The sequence below is a fragment of the Salvelinus alpinus genome, chromosome 37 (assembly GCF_045679555.1).
Source record: "Salvelinus alpinus chromosome 37, SLU_Salpinus.1, whole genome shotgun sequence".
NCBI classification, from domain to species: domain Eukaryota; kingdom Metazoa; phylum Chordata; class Actinopteri; order Salmoniformes; family Salmonidae; genus Salvelinus; species Salvelinus alpinus.
In genome coordinates, this window is record NC_092122.1 from 3,052,865 (window position 1) to 3,073,502 (window position 20,638).

The following is a 20,638-nucleotide window of genomic DNA, read 5'->3' on the forward strand; positions in this document are numbered from 1 at the left end:
TTTCTTCCTGGGGTGAAGGAGAGGACCAAAATGCAGCGCGGCTAGTGTTCAACATGATTTAATAAAGAAGAGACAATAACGTGAACACTATACAAAATACAAAATAACAAATGTGAAAACCGAGACAGTCCTATCTGGTGCAGAACACAAAGACAGAAGACAACCACCCACAATCCCCAACACAAAACAAGATTCTCAATCAGGGACAACGATTGACAGCTGCCTCTGATTGAGAACCATATCAGGCTGAACACAGAAACAGACAAACTAGACACACAACATAGAATGCCCACCCAGCTCACGTCCTGACCAACTCTAAAACAAGCAACACACATAAGAACTATGGTCAGGACGTGACAACCCTCCTGTTTTTTTTTACCCTTGCCTGTCCTGACCCTGAACCCGCCCGCCTGACCACTCTGCCTGCCCCTGATCCTAAGCCTGCCTGCTATCCTGTACCTTTGCCCCTATCTGGATTACCGACCTCTGCCTGACCTGACCTGTTCCTGTACCTTTGCCTCTGTTGCTGTAATAAACATTGTTACTTCGACACGGTCTGTATCTGGGTCTTACCTTATCCTGATATCCAGAAGCAAAACCATCTCTGCAGCACTCCACCAATTAGACCTTCATGGTAGAGTGGCCAGACGGAAGCCACTCCACAGTAAAAGGCACATGACAACCCTCTTGGAGTTTGCCAAAAGGCACCTAAAGACTCTTAGGCCATGAGAAACAAGATTCTCTGGTCTGATGAAACCAAGACTGAACTCTTTGACCTGGATGCCAAGCGTCATGTCTGGAGGAAACCTGGCACCATCCCTTCGGTGAAGCGTGGTGGTGGCAGTATCATGGTGTGGAGATGTTTTTCTGCGGCAGGGACTGGGAGACTAGTCAAGATCGAGGCAAAGATGAACGGAGCAAAGTACAGAGAGATTCTTGATGATAACCTGCTCCAGATGGCTCAGGACCTCAGACTGGGACAAAGGTTCACCTTCCAACAGGACAACGACCCTAAGCACACAGCCAAGACAACGCAGGAGTGGCTTCAGGACAAGTCTCTGAATGTCCTTGAATGGTCCAACCAGAGCCCGGACTTGAACCTGATCGAACATCTCTGGAGAGACCTGAAAATAGCTGTGCAGCGATGCTCCCCATCCAACCTGTCAGAGCTTGAAAGGATCTGCAGAGAAGAATGGGAGAAACTCCCCAAATACAAGTGTGCCAAGCTTGTAGCGTCATACGCAAGAAGACTCGAGGCTGTAATCGCTTACAAAGGTGCTTCAACAAGTACTGAGTAAAGGGTCTGAATACATATGTAAATGTGATATTTCAGGTTTTTTTAATAATAAATTAGCAACAAAAAATCTGTTTTTGTTTCATCATTATGTGGTATTGTGTGTGGATGGATGAGGGGGGAAAATGATTTAATCAATTTTAGAATAAGGCTGTAACCTAACAAAATGTGGAAAAAGTCAAGGGGTCTGAATACACACACGCACACACACGCACGCACGCGCACACACACACACACACACACACACACACACACACACACACACACACACACACACACACACACACACACACACACACACACGTACAGTTTGCCCAATTCTCCTAGTCTGTCTGGACTATCGGTTCCCTGACGTTGTCCTTTTGTCTGTGAACCTATCCCTGTGTGAGATCCCTGCTGTCCGGTCTGTGAGACACAGATCTAGTGATCCATCCTTTTATGATCAGGCCTGTTCTGTTCCGTTCCATAGCGTTTGGCTTTACAGAAGAACAAACACTGACACTGAGTTACGGTCAATAACACTCTGCTGTCTTCTCATGAGACACTGATATACAGTTTAATACGAAGGAGGAGAGAACAGAAGAACAGAAGACAAGAACACAATCAGGATGACAGAGGAGTAGAGGACATGACTTTACTTTGAAGCAAAAAGAGTTGGCGATGTCAGTGCCTGATGCCGTTTTAAAACCTCCCAGTGCAAACAGGCAAATAAAACAAAAGCAACAAACAATCTCATTGATCAATTGATAAATTAGACGAGAGAGCTTATCTCCGTGTAATTTCATCGTGCATGGAGAGAGCAGAGGGCTACAGTTACATAGGATTTCCCTTTGAGGTTGAAAGGTTGAAGTGTTAAGAGATCTGACATCTTTTCCAGGTTATGTAAGAGTGCAAAAGGGGAGACTGGTGAGAGTTAGATCACATTTCACACAGATCGCCAGGAGACAGGAGGGAGGCATTTTTCAAACGTATCCACTCTCTAGCTCAGATTTAGTACTTGTATTATTTAACAGTTACGCAAGCTTTTCAGTGTACGTTTACTGCATTTCAGAGCTTAAGATTACATTCGGTATTCCCATCTCCCTTCATCCATGATCATTCATTCACTGAAATGATAACACGTTCCTCTAGCCCACCTGTGGACCGTCATAATTACATTAACATTGAGCATTCATATTGAGCATATAGCAGTGGGAGGGCAGGCTGCATATAGCATTACTGTATGTGTGCGCATAGATGACGCATAGTCCAGCTCAGTTAGGCTTCCTCTATAAGATGAGAGTAAACTGACACATTAAGGGATGGGCAATGGCATTTATATAACACAGAGGAGCAGAGATAGAGAGAGGGGGATAAGGAAGCAGCGAACAGAAGCATATTGTCCAACATCGGAGACTTCGGGGAGCAGGCTGATAATGGGAGAGAGGAGAGAGAAGAGGAAGATAGGACACATGCACATATATGCACATTAACACACACATGCTCACACAAACACACACACACACACACACACAGAGAAAATGATTGATATGGGGAGAGATACACAACCCTAAACAGTAAGTACAATGCAAAGGCTCACCATACTAAAAATCTAAGAGGAGTTCTACAATGTGTATTTGAAGACAGCTCGAACAATCTGACACTATAGAAATATGTAAAGGCAGTGTCTTGGTCTGTGTATATAGTTTTGCACCTACAGTATAGCAAATAATGATCACATATTTACACATTCAAATTACAGAGCCCCGAAATACTCTCTGAGTTGAGCAGACTCTTCTCTCTTCTCCGTGTGCATAGATCACATCTAGGCCTTTGCACTAGCAGCCTTATTCAAAATTAATAAACAGCCTAAAACCTGCAGGCGACTGGAAGTGTTGAAAGTTTTGATCTCCTTTGCTCTCTCTCTACCTCTCTTTCTCTTGCTCTCTTTCTCTCTCCTTCTCTCTCGCTCTCTCTCTATGCTCGCCGTCTCTCCTCTCCATTTCTCTCTTCTGCCGTTTCCTATCGGTCTCTCTCTCTCTTTATTTCGTTATCCTTCTCTCTCACAATACATTTCTGTCTCTCTCTCTCTAGCTCCCTCTTGCTCTTCCTCTTACTCTCTCTATCCTTCTCTCTTTATCTCTCCTATCGCTCTCTCTCTTTTTCTCTCTCTCTCTTTCTCTTGTTCTCTTTTGCTTTTGTTCTCTATCTCTCTCTCTCACGTATATGTCTCTTTCTCTCTATGTCCTCTCTCACTCCTCTCTCACTTGATCATCTATGGAGATCATTAGTTTAAAGTAAAGCAGGAGTCTTTGGCAATGGATGCATCTAATGGTGAATAGTTATGTAGCTAAACAACAAAAGACTAACAGGTAATACTACTGATTAAGATAAGCGCCGACTGACTCTGCTGCAAACATTCACGCACACACATACACAAACTCTCTCGCTCTCAGTTTCTGTGTCAAAAAAGAGCCTCACAACCCCCCAACCTTCTACAGTATGTCTTCCTCACATTATAAAAAAATCCATCCTCTCGCTCTCTCCTCTCTCACCACCCCAACCACCTCCAGAGAATCAGGCTGACCGGAGCTCAGTGTGTGTTTGATAACATTAGATTTGAAAGCATCAATGTAGGGCAGTATAGCATAAACAGCGGCACCCAGTACTATCACACTGTTTATGGGAAACAATGCAAACAACTTCAATGACTCATTTCTCTGAACGGAGGAAAATAACCATCACCAGATTAACAGGGAATGCATATGAAGAAACAATACTCCAAGCCACAGCTTCATACTACTTCTCAGACATAGAGAACTGATATTGTATACTGTCCATTTGGGTAGGATTGGGGTGGGGACTGGGGGGGTCCATGGGAGACTTTTTCAATGTTTTGGGGATTGCGTATGTCTTAATTATTATTAGAAAGGACTAAGGTCCAAATCAGATGTTGGGTACTATATTTATAAAATATTATATGAATCCAAAAAAGTATAATGGCCAATTGGGTACAATCAAGTAGCTTCATTTCTCAGAGATTAAATTATATTTCAACAAAATAATGTTGCAGGAATACTAATCTTATCTGTTTCTAACTATAGCCTTCAGCTCTCTTTTAAATGTGATGCCTCTGTCCTTGCTGGTGAATACAAAAACATTGCCTTTTCATCAGAGCTTTTTTCCCTCATGACTGAGTCCCATTATTCATTAAGAAGAACCTTGAAACCTGACAAAAAGGCTTGTATACCACAACAACAGAATCTCTTAGGATAGGATACTGAAACCTTGCTAAAAGATGTCTGCTACAAAGTCACCTGGGACCCTTTAAAAGAAGGGATTCGATGGTGCTTTCAGAAGACAAAAAAACAAAGCATTTTCTCCACAAAAACAGGACAAAAATCAATGGTCAAATTGATCCATTCAATCAAAGCAGACATGGGCTGTGTCTGGGTACATGTTTAATAACTTATGTTCGGCTGAGCCTCTGTCTGTATGGGTAGAACCATCTCACACTACAGAACAAACATTTAGAGTAGGAACGTTACTTCTGAGAGGAGATAAGAAAGAGAAAGAAAGAGAGAGCGAGAGAGAGAGAAAGAGAGACAGCGAGACAGAGAGAAGTGACCGGGGAAAATTGTAGCGTCAGTAAAATTGCAGTCCCTTTCATGTCTCATAGATGGAAGACCACAGAGTTGGCTACATTTGGCTTAAAGCTGTTCTTTTTTGGTCAAGCTCCTGTGCCACATTTACAGTCAATGAGTGTAAATACTTTATCACTGTGAAGTGAGCTACAGTATGTTGAGCTCCCATTGGGAAGAATGTACCGTATGATGAGGTGTGTGTGTGTGTGTGTGTGTGTGTGTGTGTGTGTGTGTGTGTGTGTGTGTGTGTGTGTGTGTGTGTGTGTGTGTGTGTGTGTGTGTGTGTGTGTGTGTGTGTGTGTCGTAGGATGAGGACTCTTGAAAGCTCTCACAGCTGTTCTCAAACACCTGGGACGTCACACAGGGCTATAGCGCATCTGTGGTTTACCTTCAATATGACAGGAGGAAATGACATAACATACTGTACAGTACATACGTCACTCACCACCCTCACTCACATACATGTACACATACACGGGACAAACACTAACTACAGAACGTCATAGAGTTCCGTCCCGATGTGAACCCTTAGGGAAAAACTACATGATCACATGTGAACTGTTCCAAAAACACATGAGCAACGCACGCACGCACACACACACACACACACCCACACATCCAGTTTCAACCAATCATCTCAGCCCCCTACGTTGTTGCTCTGGCTAGGAGCTGGGAGTCTAGAGGTAGAGGATAATATCTGGGCCCATTATGTGGTTCGTCTGGGGGAAAAATGTAATCACTCATTGAGATTCATGGTTCCCAGACTAACACATGCCCCAATGCAAATGGTGGAGAGAGAGCTCTGCCAGGGTGGGGGATACAGCCCCTAACAACTAACTCCTGGATTTCTAAAAATGGCTCTGTAAATGTGATCCAAATGGCTGAGAGAGAGAGCGAGAGAGAGAGCGAGAGAGAGAGAGAGAGAGAGAGAGAGAGAGAGAGAGAGAGAGAGAGAGAGAGAGAGAGAGAGAGAGAGAGAGAGAGAGAGAACATTGTTGCTTTTTTTCAGCATCATTTACAACTCTGGATATTACTTCTCACACAATGTTCTCTTGTGACTTAGCAATAATGAACATTGTGATGTAAGTGTGCTGAGATCAATGAAGAGCTAATAACCTTTGTCTATTAGGAGCCATTTGAGTACCGAGTGGTTTGTGCGTAGGTTGTTCTTGGTTGGCTATTATGTACAGGGTTGTGTTCCTGTGCTTCAGAGACCTCAGACTTCACAGACCTCAAATCACAAGAGAACATTGTGTGAGAAGTAGCTTATAAGAGGGCCAGTATCAGACTGGTGGAGAGTGAGAGTATTGCTCTGTCTTCACTCATTATGCTTTTTTTTAAATAATGTTTTTATTTAACCTTTATTTAACCAGGTAGGCCAGCTGAGAACAAGTTCTCATTTACAATTGCGACCTGGCCAAGATAAAGCAAAGCAGTGCAACACAAACAACACAGAGTTACACATGGGATAAACAAACGTACAGTCAATAACACAATAGAAAAATCTATATACAGTGTGTGCAAATGTAGTAAGATTAGGGAGGTAAGGCAATAAATAGGCCATAGTGGCAAAATAATTACAATTTAGCATTAACTCTTGGGTGATAGATGTGCAGAAGATGAATGTGCAAGTAGAGATACTGTGCAAAGGAGAAGAAGAAAAAAATAACAATATGGGGATGAGGTAGTTGGGTGGGCTATTTACAGATGGGCTGTGTACAGGTGCAATGATCGGTAAGCAGTTCTGACAGCTGATGCTTAAAATTAGTGAGGGAGATATAAGACTCCAGCTTCTGTGATTTGTGCAATTCGTTCCAGTCATTGGCAGCAGAGAACTGGAAGGAAAGGCGGTCAAAGGAGGAGTTGGCTTTGGGGATGACCAGTGAAATATACCTGCTGGAGCGCGTGCTACGGGTGGGTGCTGCTATGGTCACCAGTGAGCTGAGATAAGGCGGGGCTTTACCTAGCATGCTTTCATCTGCTATGACAGAGATCATCTGTAATAGCTGTCCTCTAGCCTGTCAGAGCCTTCCATTCTCCTCTAATGCTTCCTTTACATCATTACATGACTTCAATGGGATCTTTGTTGAATGTAATGGCCCTCTCTGTACAATACCAGCTCGTCTAATATTATAAAGTAGGTAATAGTTGATGTCTGTGAAAATGTTGGATCCACGGGTCAAATATATTTACGGGTAAAATCGTTGAAAACATATTCAGCAAGATAAACTAATTCAGTTTGTTTCTGAATTGTTTCCCTTGGGCTTGAAAGTAAAACAGAATAAATGAGAGTGGAAGAAAAGGAATATTCATTCAAAACTCGATTAGCTGAGCTGAATTAGAAGATAATGCCGCTAGCATGTTAATATTAAATTAGCCCTTATTTCAAATAACAATGCAAATCCCCTCGTGTCTCCAGATAACGAAGCTAGGAAATGAACATGGGTGTCATTCGACTGTTACACACCACGACACGCCTCATCCTAAGTCCAAATGACAGAATAATAAGACTATACAACGGGTGAATGAGTATACGTCTGTGTTCCAAATGGAACTCTATTCACAACACCAGAGTCCTTTTAGGCTATATAGGGTACCATTTTAGATGTATCCCATCTTCAGGCATTAATAACTGAAGGAATCTATTTGAACATCTACATTTCATAAAAGTCCAAATTATCCTAGGTGCTTCTTTTGTATTCCCTCATTTCCCATTATGCAAATCTAAATATAATGTATATTCCCATCATTTCCCCATAAACGAAGTTCCAACAGATACATGATTTAATCAGATCTAAGGCACCAACCAACAGATTCCATAAAATTTTAAAACGGTAAATGATGAATCAAGCAGAAGAGGAGCAGGAGAAGAGGCATGTGACTTGTGCTACACTCTCTATCTCCGGGATGAATGTCTATCTGTGTAATATCTCCTCGAACCTCTCATCTGCTTCTTCTGCCCACATATCAGTGAGCGAGAAAGAGAGAATGGCAGAGAGAAAGAAAGAGAGAAAGAGAGAGAGAGGAATATTGCATAAAACCTCATTGTAAATTTGTACAGCGAGCAGATAACAAATATAGTAGCATACCTTGTGCTCATTATGAATGACATACTGCATCGTTCAATTACCTGAAAGCACAGCAGCCATTGAGATTAAAATGGCAATTATGAATAAAATGGGGAGATTGTGCGGTGGGGAAAATTGCTGTGGATGGTAAGCACAGGATAAATAATTTTCTTCATGGCTGAAAAATCAGGTTTAAATTGTACTGGCAAAAAAAAAGTCTCTGACAATTATTTCGGAGGCAGTAAGCTATCTCAGAGCCTGACAAGAAACCCGTTGAAGATAAGTTAATTATATAGTTGAAAGACAAAGCCTTTGACAGCTGTAACATCTATACAGTATCGCAGGACAGAACATCGCTCTCTCCCACTCAGTTTCCAATCTGGATGTTGAAACTTGATTCCCCTCTTACCTTTGACAGCTACATCAAACAACTGTGTAAAGCGTCATTCTATCGCCTCAAGAACATTGCCAAACTCCATCCTACCCTCACTCAGTCTGATGCAGAGAATCCCGTCCATGCCTTATCTCCTCAATGCTGTACTACTGCGACGCACTATTCATCGGCATCCCCGGCAGGAGTCTCCAGAAGCTCCAATACATCCAGAACAGGGCTGCCAGGATCCTGATGAGAGTGCGGAAACACCATCACATTGGGCTCCCGAGTGGCGCAGTGGTCTAAGGCACTGCATCTCAGTGCAAGAGGCCTCGCTACAGTCCCTAGCTCAAATCCAGGCTGTGATCGGGCCGTGATTGGGAGTCCCATAGGGCGGCGCACAATTGGCCCAGCGTCGTCCGGGTTTGGCCAGGGTAGGCCGTCATTGTAAATAAGAATTTGTTCTTAACTGACTTGGCTAGTTACATAGAGGTTACATTTAAAATAATCACATCACCCCCATCCTGGCATCTCTGCACTGACTTCCCGTCTCATTCAAGATCGAATTGAAAACCCTCCTGCTGACTTTCCAGGGTATGGAAAGTCATGGAAATGCCCCTTCTTATCTCAAAGAACTGCTCTCCCTCCGTAACCCCACTCGCACCCTCAGGTCAAGCGATAGCCTGCTCCTCCACGCCCCCAGGACCAAGCTCCGCTCCTTGGGGGATTGGGCTTTCAGCTCGACCGCCCCCAGCCTCTGGAATGCCCTCCCGGACCACCTGAAGGCACCATAGACTCAGGACTCCTTTAAAACGGGCCTAAAGACTTTTCACTTTAGGAAGGCTTCCTGTTGATAGCTGTGCTCCTTGGTGTCCTTGTCCCTTGTAGTTTCAGCTGTGTTCTTTGTGTCAGTTGTATTAAATAAAATATGTGGGGGGTTATTTTATGCACTTTGAGATAATTCTGTATAATGAAAAGCACTTTCCAAATGTAATACATGATTAGTACTATATGCAGTACATAAACTCTTAGAAGACAAAGGTGATATCTAGAACCTAAAATGTTCATTTGGCTGTCCCCATAGGAGAACCCTTTGAAGAACCCTTTTTGGTTCCATGTGTCACGCCCTGGTCTGTTTCACCTGTTCCTGTGATTGTCTCCACCCCCTCCAGGTGTCGCTTATTTTCCCCAGTGTATTTATCCCTGTGTCAGTTCGTCTTGTATGTTAGTCAAGTCAACTAGCGTGTTTTTCCAATACTCGTTTTGCTATTCTCTTTTTGCTAGTCTTCCCGGTTTTGACCCCTGCCTGACTCTGGCCTACTTTTCCGCCTGCCTGATCATCCTGCCTGCCCTGACCTTGAATCTGCCTGCCCTTCAGTACCTTTTGGACTCTGATCTGGTTTTGACCCTTTTGCCTGTCCACAGCCATTCTCTTGCCTTACCCTATTGGATTAATAAATATTGTAAGACTCCAACCATCTGCCTCCTGTGTCTGCATCTGGGTCTCGCCTTGTGTCATGATACCATGTTAAACCCTTTACACAGAGGGTTCTACATGGAACTTGCCTACTTAAATAAAAGTTAAATAAATCCAAAAGAGTTCTACCTGGAACCAAAAAGGGTTATCCTATGGGGACAGCCGAAGAACCATTTTGGGACCCTTTTTTCTAACAGGCTGACTACACCGCTGGCAAAATAAATTTAGAAATCTATATTATTCAATTATTGCACCCACACTGCTCACGTGCGCCAACGAGTGTCTGCGTTGCCAAGGGCTAAAATAGAAGTCAGTTCTATTTGTGACACAGATCGCGCTGCAAGTTCTGCCTCTCCCATCTCCTCATTGGTTTATAGAAGCAGATACCCACGTGCCATCTCCTCATTGGTTATACCCTTGTGGGTGACTGAAAGACGAACGAGGTCAGTGGCGGAAATGCACCTAATTTATGACAATTGCCAATCGCAATATAACGTCAAGAGAAGAAAAAGCCTGGAATAAGGAGAGATGACTAGAAATGATTCGGTTGACCGTTTTGAGTGGATTAATTGGTGGAGTAGAGGACCTTGTGCATTTCAGGTAAGATAACAACTCAATGTTTATACCCCAGGACAAATTAGCTAGCAACAGCAAGCTAGCTAAATAGGACAAATTAGCTAGCAAGTGCAAGCTAGCTAGCTAAATTGCCATAAATGTTTAATGCTTTTCGACCTGTCCCCAAATTAATATAATTGGTTCAGAGTTTGTTTTGATATTTTAACCTGTGTGTCGTGATCGCGTTTGGTGTGGGGGGACAAAATACATTTATGCACTATGGCGCACGCGCGCAGCTGGTTTGGGTTCCGTGTAAGAGTGCAGGCTACATAAAGGACATCAAATCACATGTCAATAACTCATGTTTCGCTGGTTGTCAAAACACGTAAGCTCATTATTTCTTAACAGACTCTCTTCCAGCTAGGGAGAGAAGTTCTCTCTCAGTTGTCTATCACTCTCACTCTCTTTCTTCTCCCCCCCTTTTCTATTTCTCTCAATCTTTTAACCCCCGCCCTCTCCCCTCTCTAAGAACACAGTAATCAGAGTCCATTGACTAGTGTGTTGTGTTGTTAGTATCAGTCCTGTGGTTGGTATCATTAGGGGCTCAAACAGCTCCTCTGCCTCTTTCTCCAAATCAACCTATAGTCTTGATCACACAGCCGCTGCACATCAAAACACCCAAATGGAGACACACAGAGACATGTGGATACACACACACACACACACACACACACACACACACACACACACACACACACACACACACACACACACACACACACACACACACACACACACACACACACACACACACACACACACACACACACACACACACACACACACACACACAGAGAGAGAGAGAGGCACACGTGGATACACGCACGCTAACCACGCTTTCACTCACTTCTCCCAGAATTAGCCCATAGACCCATCAATCTTTCAAAATACATTGAATCCTCTCCTGTCTGGAACTCAGTAATATAAAAGACCAATAATCCAGGGTCAGTGAGTAGCTCAGAGGCTGTCGTTCTCAAGTCAAATCCAATTGTATTGGTCACGTACATGTGTTTAGCAGATGTTATTGCGGGTGTAGTGAAATGCTTGTGTTTCTAGCTCCAACAGTGCAGTAATATATAACAATTTCACAATACACACTATACACACATCTAAAGTAAAGGAATGGAATTAAGAATATATAAATATTTGGACGAGCAATGTCAGAGCGGCATAGACTAAGATACAGTAGAACATAGAATACAGTATATAGATATGAGATGAGTAATGCAAAAATATGTAAACATTATTAAAGTGACTAGGGTTCCTTTATTGAAGTGGACAGCGATTTCAAGTCTATGTACATAGGGCAGCAGCCTCTAATGTGCTAGTGACGGCTATTTAACAGTCTGATGGCTTTGAGATAGTAGCTGTTTTTCAGTCTCTCGGTCCCAGCTTTGATGCACCTGTACTGACCTCGCCTTCTGGATGATAGTGGGGTGAACAGGCAGTGGCTCAGGTGGTTGTTATCCTTGAGGATCTTTTAGGCCTTCCTGTGACATCGGGTGCTGTAGGTGTCCTGGAGGGCAGGTAGTTTGCCCCCGGTGATGCGTTTGGCAGACCGCACCACCCTCTGGAGAGCCCTGTGGAAGCGGGCGATGCAGTTGCCGTACCAGGCTGTGATACAGCCAGACAGGATGCTCTCAATTGCGCATATGTAAAAGTTTGTGATGGTTTTAGGTGCCAAACCAAAAATGTTCAGTCTCCTGAGTCAGACCCACACTGTCTGTGTGGGTGGACCATTTCAGTTTGTCAGTGATGTGTATGCCGAGGAGCTTGAAGTGTTCCACCTTCTCCACTGTGGCACTGTCGATGTGGATGGGGGGGGGGCTCCCTCTGCTGTTTCTTGAAGTCCACGATCAGCTGCTTTGTTTTGTTGACGTTGTGAGTGAGAGGTTATTTTCCTGGCACCACACTCCCAGGACCCTCACCTCTACCCTGTAGGCTGTCTCGTCATTGTTGGTAATCAGGCCTACTACTGTTGTCTGCAAACTTGATGATTGAGTTGGAGGCATGCGTGGCTATGCAGTCATGGGTGAACAGGGAGTACAGGAGGGGTCTGAGCACGCACCCTTGTGGGGCTGAGGATTAGCGAAGTGGAGGTGTTGTTTCCTATCTTCACCAACTGGGGGAGGCCCGTCAGGAAGTCCAGGACCCAATTGCACAGGGCGGGGTTCAGACCCAGGGCCTCAAGCTTAATGATGAGCTTGGAGGGTACTATGGTGTTGAATGCTGAGCTATAGTCAATGAACAGCATTCTTACATAGGTATTCCTCTTGTCCAGATGGGATAGGGCAGTGTGCAGTGCGATGGCGATTGCATCGTCTGTGGATCTATTGGGGTGGTAAGCATATTTAAGTGGGTCTAGGGTGTCAGGTAAGGTAGAGGTGATATGATCCTTGACTAGTCTCTCAAAGCACTTCATGATGACAGAAGTGAGTGCTATGGGGCGATAGTCATTTAGTTCAGTTACCTTTGCTTTCTTGGGTACAGGAACAATGGTGGACATCTTGAAGCATGTGGGGACAGCAGACTGGGATAGGGAGAGATTGAATATGTCCATAAACACTTCAGCCAGCTGGTCTGCGCATGCTCTGAGGATGTGGCTAGGGATGCCGGCAGCCTTGCAAGGGTTAATGTCTTACTCACGTTGGCCATGGAGAAGGAGAACCCACAGTCCTTGGTAGCAGGCCGTGTCGGAGGCACTGTGTTATCCTCAAAGTGGGCGAATAAGGTGTTTAGCTTGTCCGGAAGCAGAACGTCGGTGTCCGTGATGTGGCTGGTCTATGATTGTCTGTAGACCCTGCCACATAGATCTTGTGTCTGAGCAGTTGAATTGCAACTCCACTTTGTCTCTATATGACGTTTTGCCTGTTTGATTGCCTTACAGAAGGAATAACTGCACTGTTTCTATTCAGCCATATTCCCAGTCACCTTGCCATCGTTAAATGCGGTGGTTCGCGCTTTCAGTTTTGTGCAAATGCTGCCATCTATCCATGGTTTCTGGATAGGGTAGGTTTAAATAGTCACAGTGGGTACAACATCTCCTATACACTTCCTGATAAACTCAGTCACTGTGTCAGTGTATTCGTCAATGTTATACTCGGAGGCTACCCGGAACATATCCCAGTCCACGTGATCAAAACAATCTTGAAGCTTGGATTCCAATTGGTCAGACCAGCGTTAAATAGTGCTTAACACGGGTACTTCCTGTTTGAGTTTCTGCCTACAGGAAGGGAGGAGCAAAATGGAGTCATGATCAGATTTGCCGAAGGGAGGGAGGGGGAGGTCCTAGTAGGCATCCCAGAAGTTGGAGTAGCAGTAGCTGTCGTGGTATCGGCTTGAGGGGGAATAAACACGGCTGTGACTATAACCGAAGAGAATTCTCTTTGGAGGTAATACGGTCTGCATTTGATTGTGAGATATTCTAGGTCGGGTGGACAAAAAGACTTGAGTTCCTGTATGTTATCACAATCACACCATGAGTAGTTTATCATGAAACATACACCCCGGCCCTTCTTCTTCCCGGAGAGATATTTATTCCTGTCTGCTCAATGAACTGAGAACCCAACTGGCTGTACAGACTCAGACTGTACATCCCGAGAGCCATATTTCCATGAAACAGAGTATGTTACAATCCCTGATGTCTCTCTGGAAGGAAATCCTCACCATGAGCTCATCAAATGTATTATCCAGAGACTGAACATTAGCGAGTAATATACTCGGAAGCAGTGGGTGGTGTGCGCGCCCCCTGAGTCGGACTAGAAGTCCACTCTGAATACCTCTTCTCCGTCGGCAGTGTTTTGGATCAGCCTCTGGAATCAGTTCAATTGCCCTGGTGGGTACGAACAAAGGATCCGATTCGGGAAAGTCGTATTCCTGGTCGTAATGCTGGTAATGCTGGTGAGTTACTGCCGCCCTGATATCCAAAAGTTCTTTCCGGATGTTTGTAATAACACCAAAACATTTCTGGGCTAATAACACAAAAAAACGAAAATACTGCAAAGTTGCCTATGAGCTAGAAGCACGGCTGCCCTACAGTCACACGGAGCCCATTATCACAAAGGAAACAGCTTTGAGAAGCACGGTGCCTCTTCTGTTACTTTAATTACCTGTGTGTCTGACTTACTGTGTGTGAAGGTCCTTCACCCTATTAGACTACTACGGTGTCTAACTAACACTGAGATAAAACACTCTTTTAAAGAGGAAAACATTATCATGTTGACTGGCAATAGGCTTGCTCCCAGCCGTATACGCCAGGTAAAGGAGGTTAATCTATGTAGATATAATCAGATCAGTAGGCCTGAATAAAAACCTGGGGTGAGTTTCCTGGAAGCTTCGTATAGGATTAAGATCATCTTTCCAAAAATGATTTTATCTTGGATGAAAGATTATCTTAGTAGCAATAAGATCACAGGAAATTCATACATGACTAGCATTTCTAACATATTCTACACCAGAGATGATAGCCCAATGCTTTAATAAGATATACTATAGCACAGTGAATCAGAGATCAGAGAGCAGTGACTGATACAGCTGTTGTTGTTAGTTGTGTTGTTGTTGTTGATGTTGTGTTGCTCTGTCACCCTGTGTCTCTGTAATACATTGTCCTTTCATCCAGAGAGAATTGACTGCTACAGATATGACTATGTTGTGATGTTGTTGTTGTTGCCGTTGTGTTGCCCTGTCACTTTGTATGTGTCAATGTGATTATTATTGCTCTTTAATCCTGGCTGTGTTTGGGTGGTTAGAGTGACACTCACTATCATCATATCAGAGGTGATGGAGACAGGGAGAGAAAGAGGGAGAAAGGGATGAGGTTACCATGGAAACAGGGATGTCAGGGAGCAAGGGGGCAAAGGAAGCACTTGTTTTCCCAGGTGTGAGCCTATCCCCCCAACACCCAACAATGATCAGAGTTACAATTTATTGCCAGGGGGGTATTTTGTTCTTGGATTGTGGCCCCACTGACCACACTCTGGCACTCTGATTGGCTGAGGCTCCCCATTATGGACCAATCCCAGCATGAGGTACTCAATTACAGGTTAGTGTTTTCTGTAGGACTGTCAGGAAGGGATAATTACAGAACAAAGGAATGATGCATGTTTACCTCTCCCTCTCCTTTATTTTCCCTCTCTTTTCTTTTCAGGAGATGGCTTGGTGTCATTGGAATAATAAGAGCTAATACACGTGCTGAAGGCTGGACTGACCTTACTGTATACAATGTCATTGACTTGATAATGCGGTACAAAACACTCATTCATCTAACCATTGGTTGTCCATATAGGCTACTTTCGATATATGTGTATATCAGCTATTCATGTCAACAAGTGGATGTATGCAGTTTATCATGTATGGTCGATTCATTGAGTTTGAGTCAGTGCCTGGGTCTATGACCATGCCTTGACCCATATATTTCCAAACACTCACACATATACATTCACTTTAGCACTGACCTTCAACGGAGACACAGTGACTACCGTAAATAAGCTTCTTTCAGAAAATGTTCATAGAAAAACATAGAAAACATTTCTTCAATGTCCTTGGTCTCGCCAGGCGACTCAGTCTATTCTGAGTCGCCGGCTCTGACAGACTGACTTTTAGTGCTGTTTTGTGATTCTCAGAAGAGGTCAATGTTCTCAGAAGAGGCTAACTGTTTCGTCCCACATCATGGGAGTGTAACACCGAGATTATATAACAGCTGATAAAGCTTTCTCGTCTGAGAGCAGAGAGCAGAGAGAAAGAGAGAGAGACAGACAGTGGGCACATGGGCCACTCCTCTCCCTGTGTGTGTGCGTGCAAGTTTGTTTGTGTGTGCGTGTTCGTTGACGCATTCATTCATTTATGTGTGTCTTTCTCCTGATCCTCCTGCTCCCCTCTCACCTCCTCCGCAGTCTTTCTCCTCCTCCTCGATGCTGTTCTTGATGCTGTCGTACTCCTCGTCAATGTTCTGATTGCCTCTAATCTGGCTGAGCACGCGCCGGGCCTTCTGGGTAAGGCCTTTCTGGATCAGCCAGCGGGGGCTCTCTGGCAAGAACAGAAACCCCACGAACTGGAGCACCGCAGGGACCACCGACAGACCCAACATATACCTGGAGAGGGGGAGAGAGGGGGGGAGAGAGAGAGAGATGGAGAGAGCAATATGAGTTGTTTCATCTGTGAGTGACTCTCTTGCAAAATGAGGAACCTCATGAACCTGAGTACAGCAGGGACCACTGGCAGGAAGGGGGTAGCGAGGGATAGAAACAATTCAATATATTAGCTGTTTCATCTTTGAGAGGAAAATCTCCATGAATTGCAGCACAGCAGGAACCACCAATAGACCCAACATAAAGTATACCTGGAGAACGGGAGGAGAAGATAGGGAGAGAGGGGGGAGACGCGGTGGTGAGGGATGGAAAAAGGGAGGACGAGAGAGAGAGAGGGGAGAGACATAGAGATAAATAAGCTGTTCATCTGAGAGGGGGAGGGATGAGAAACCCCATGAGCTGTAGCATAGCAGGGACCACTGATGGGTTGCCTCCCACAATGTAGCAATATTCCAGCATTAACTGGAATAGTCTATAGTCTACTTAAGCCTCGTTCACATTACCCATAAACACTCCATTACGTTGCACCGGATGTCATGCTCTTCAACGGGAAGGTCCACAACGGAGTGGAATGGCAACGCCCCCTTGCAGTTGAAGGCTCTGTTGCGAGACGGACTCTGCATTCTTTAAAATGTTCCAAACGTTGGCAATAAAACAGGTAGTTACCAAAGACCAACTGAAGATGAAAATATGTGTTTTCGGTGATGGCTTTATGGGATAGCTAGCAACTTTTAAACAATTACCCATTCCTATAAGTGAGGACTATTTTAAAATGTTAAATAATACACATTGGCTCTTAAGACAATTATACTATGACTGTTTCCCACTTTTAAGTTTATTGTGATGGTAATGACGTTTGTTTTTTATGATAATTATTAAGTTCGGGGAAGGTACAACTTCTGCTGTTTCTAGGAAACTTAACAATGGCAGATATGTCATTCACCTTCGTTATTGCCGATGAAGTGGATGCTATCGAAATGCCACTCCTACACGATGCTGAACATGATTAACATGGTCCAAGGAATTATTATCCTGATAAGGAAATTAGATACTCACACAATGCTTTGGTTCTGACTTCAAGTTGCAATTGGTGAGGAGCAACTGCAGAAATTCACAAGCTTTGTTTTGTATTTCTGTGATGGTTCTCAAAATATAACCAGGTAGGCTACTAAAACTTATATATATTTTTTTCAGCACATGGGATATGCTCTGTTGTTTGCCATTACTTCATCCCCTTGTACCTTCCTCATTATTATGTGTGATTGTGAAACATGGAATTGTAACAGAATTGATTAAATGAAACGTGCATGTTTACTGAAACTTGCATGAGTCTTACAATATGGTAATTGATTGTGGGTCAGCATCACTACAGCCTGGAGTGTAATTCTTAAATTCTCAACCTTTATGTTGCTTTTGTCAGTAAGCATGTAAAGAACAGAATTTGATTCAATCACATACAGGACAAAACACTCCCTGTACCGTACTGTACATCAGTTTACATGCTGGATAAACAATATGAAAAGAACTAGACGACATGAGTTCACATAAGTTACTAGGTAAACACTATTTCAAGCAGTCAAATGACCTTGGTATTAACCCCGCGACTGGTGTCTGGGATACTTGCTCATTAAGGGCCAGTTTCCCGGAAACAGATTAAGCCTTTAAAATTGCCAGTGTAGAAATCCCTGACAATAACCAATAGTAGAGACAAGACAGATGATAAGCTATAACACGGGACACAACATTACAGCTACATTGTAGGATATTTCATTTATTTGTGTTAGACATTTGGATCACGTGAAGGCTTATGGAATTTGATTGTAAGGATGTAAGGATGAAGATGTATTTAACGTCTAAAGAGTCACCCACCCAAAACAGTAAACATGCAAGATTCAAGTTTTATTAGTCGTGTGTACGGGATAAGCATGGTATACATCGTCCAACGAAATGCTTAAAATGTATAAACAGTAAACATGTATTGATAATAACCAATGATCAACCATTTAGGACCATGTATTGCCTTTCGCTTCCAAGAAAACCAAAAGAAGGTTGTCTCCCACAATGCTTTGGTTCTGACTTCAAGATGCAATTGGTGAGGAGCAACTGCAGACATTTCTGGTCGCCTGCACTCCAAGGTTCATGGGTTGCTGTGAAGGTCATGCAGTCGACATGTAGTCGTAAGTCTGAGAATTTGTATACCCATAATGCCACACACTTTGAAAGGCGGTGACCAACGTTGGTCAAGGTCTTGACAAAAGCACTCCGCTCGAATGCGCCCATAATCTCTGTGTTACACTCCCAGCCTTCATCAAGCATAAACAACGTAAACAAGGTGTAGACTAACAGTGAACTACTTACTTATGGGTCCTTTTCCAACAATGCAAAGGGACCCGTAAGTAAGCATTTCACGCTTAATCTACAGCTGTTGTTTACGAAGCATCTGACAAATAAAATTTGATTTGATTTGATTTCAGGACCCACATCAAATCATTACCAGGCTAACAACACTGTGAATAATAGCCTAACGTAACAACTCTGTTGTGTTCATTGAACATTTTTCAAAAGGCTTCACAGGGTTGACTGTCAAATAGAAGTCTGCCACAGAGCAGAGTGTCAAATAGAAGTCTGCCACAGAGCAGAGCACATCATCATCATCATCATCATCAACTTTCAAGGACTCAGAGTTGGCACAAAACGCAACTTGTCAAATCAGTAAAAAAAAAAAAAGAGCAATGCAAGGACACACGCTGACAGCTATGGCTTTTAGAGACATTGAAATAAACCCAGCACTTGTGGCAAGTTCAAGGAAGCTGTTCTGAATAATGACCTATAGCAAGACAAACCAACACTCACTTTATGAGCCAGTGACACTCATGTCTAAAAACTGTGGGAGGCTGTGTTTAAGCCGAGCCGAAGCACATTTTATTAGACGGCAATGTAGCATTTAGATTTACAAAAACAATAAACTGATGTTATCTTTTGAACATATCCCTGTTCTGCACTGATGTTGAATGTTGCATCAGCTGAAGGCAGGACGAGGATCCACATCTCTGTTGCTGACATTTACACTGATCTGACCTGCTAGTCCAGACTGGACCTGCCATCTGACGTGACACGATTCACAGATGACAGACGGATGAATATTCTTTTTTTTTAAATTAATTAAACTAGTTGGCTACATTTCAATGTCTGTACTAGCACACCACTTGGAATCATTCCCAATACAGTCTGTCTCAGAAATCAACAGTTATCCTAACACCTGATACATCCCACTGAAACCTTGTTACAGACTAGAATATGAAAATGCGAAACTAAACACAAACAAATAGGATGAAGTCTACATAAACAAGGTTAGTAGCACTGTGTCCATGGCCGTGATGTATACATGACGCATAAACAACTGAAAGCAGTGGTGTGTTGAAAGTCAGCGCTAGATGTTGGAATGTGACAAGAGCAGTGGGAGGGAGCATTCAAAACTTGCAGATTGGTCTTAAAAGGCCCAGTGCAGTCAAAAACGTGATTTTTGTTGTGTTTTGTATACACTGAGCTGTGTGCCAGTAGTTCAAACAGTCAGCTCGGTGCATTCAACATGTCAATGCCTCTCATAAATAAAAAGGAGTGATGAAGTCAATCGCCAGGAGAGATTGACATGCATATTATTAATATTAGCTTACTTTTTTCGCACCTTGACTACTGTTCAGTCATGTGGTCAGGTGCCACAAAACTAGGGCCTGTAGGACCTGCCTTGTTGATAGTGTTGTTAAGAAGGCAAAGGAACACTTTATTATGGACATACTTCTCCCCATCTTAGCTACTGGGTGGGATTAAAAACAAACAAAAGACATCTATTGTAAAATATACTGTGACCGTAAAATGTAAACTCAGCAAAAAAAGAAACGTCCTCTCATTGACAACTGTGTTAATTTTCAGCAAACGTAACATGTGTAAATATTTGTATGAACATAACAAGATTCAACACCTGAGACATAAACTGAGCAAGTTCCACAGACATGTGACTAACAGAAATGGAATAATGTGTCCCTGAACAAAGGGGGGGGGGGGGGGGGTCAAGATCAAAAGTAACAGTCAGTATCTGGTGTGG

At 43.4% G+C, this 20,638-nt stretch overlaps 1 protein-coding gene across 3 annotated transcripts in view; it reads right to left on the bottom strand.

Annotated features, from left to right (window-relative positions):
• The window catches only part of LOC139565918 (proton myo-inositol cotransporter-like), a 70,613-nt gene that overhangs the window by 33,686 nt on the left and 16,289 nt on the right, over nt 1–20,638 (bottom strand). For 2 of the 3 annotated variants that reach the window (XM_071386607.1, XM_071386606.1), the window contains exon 3: nt 16,331–16,539. The exons of the other annotated variant lie outside the window; for it this stretch is intronic. In XM_071386607.1, coding sequence (XP_071242708.1) covers nt 16,331–16,539 — 209 coding nt within the window. The remainder of the gene's footprint in view (nt 1–16,330; nt 16,540–20,638) is intronic. 3 annotated transcript variants of the gene reach the window in all.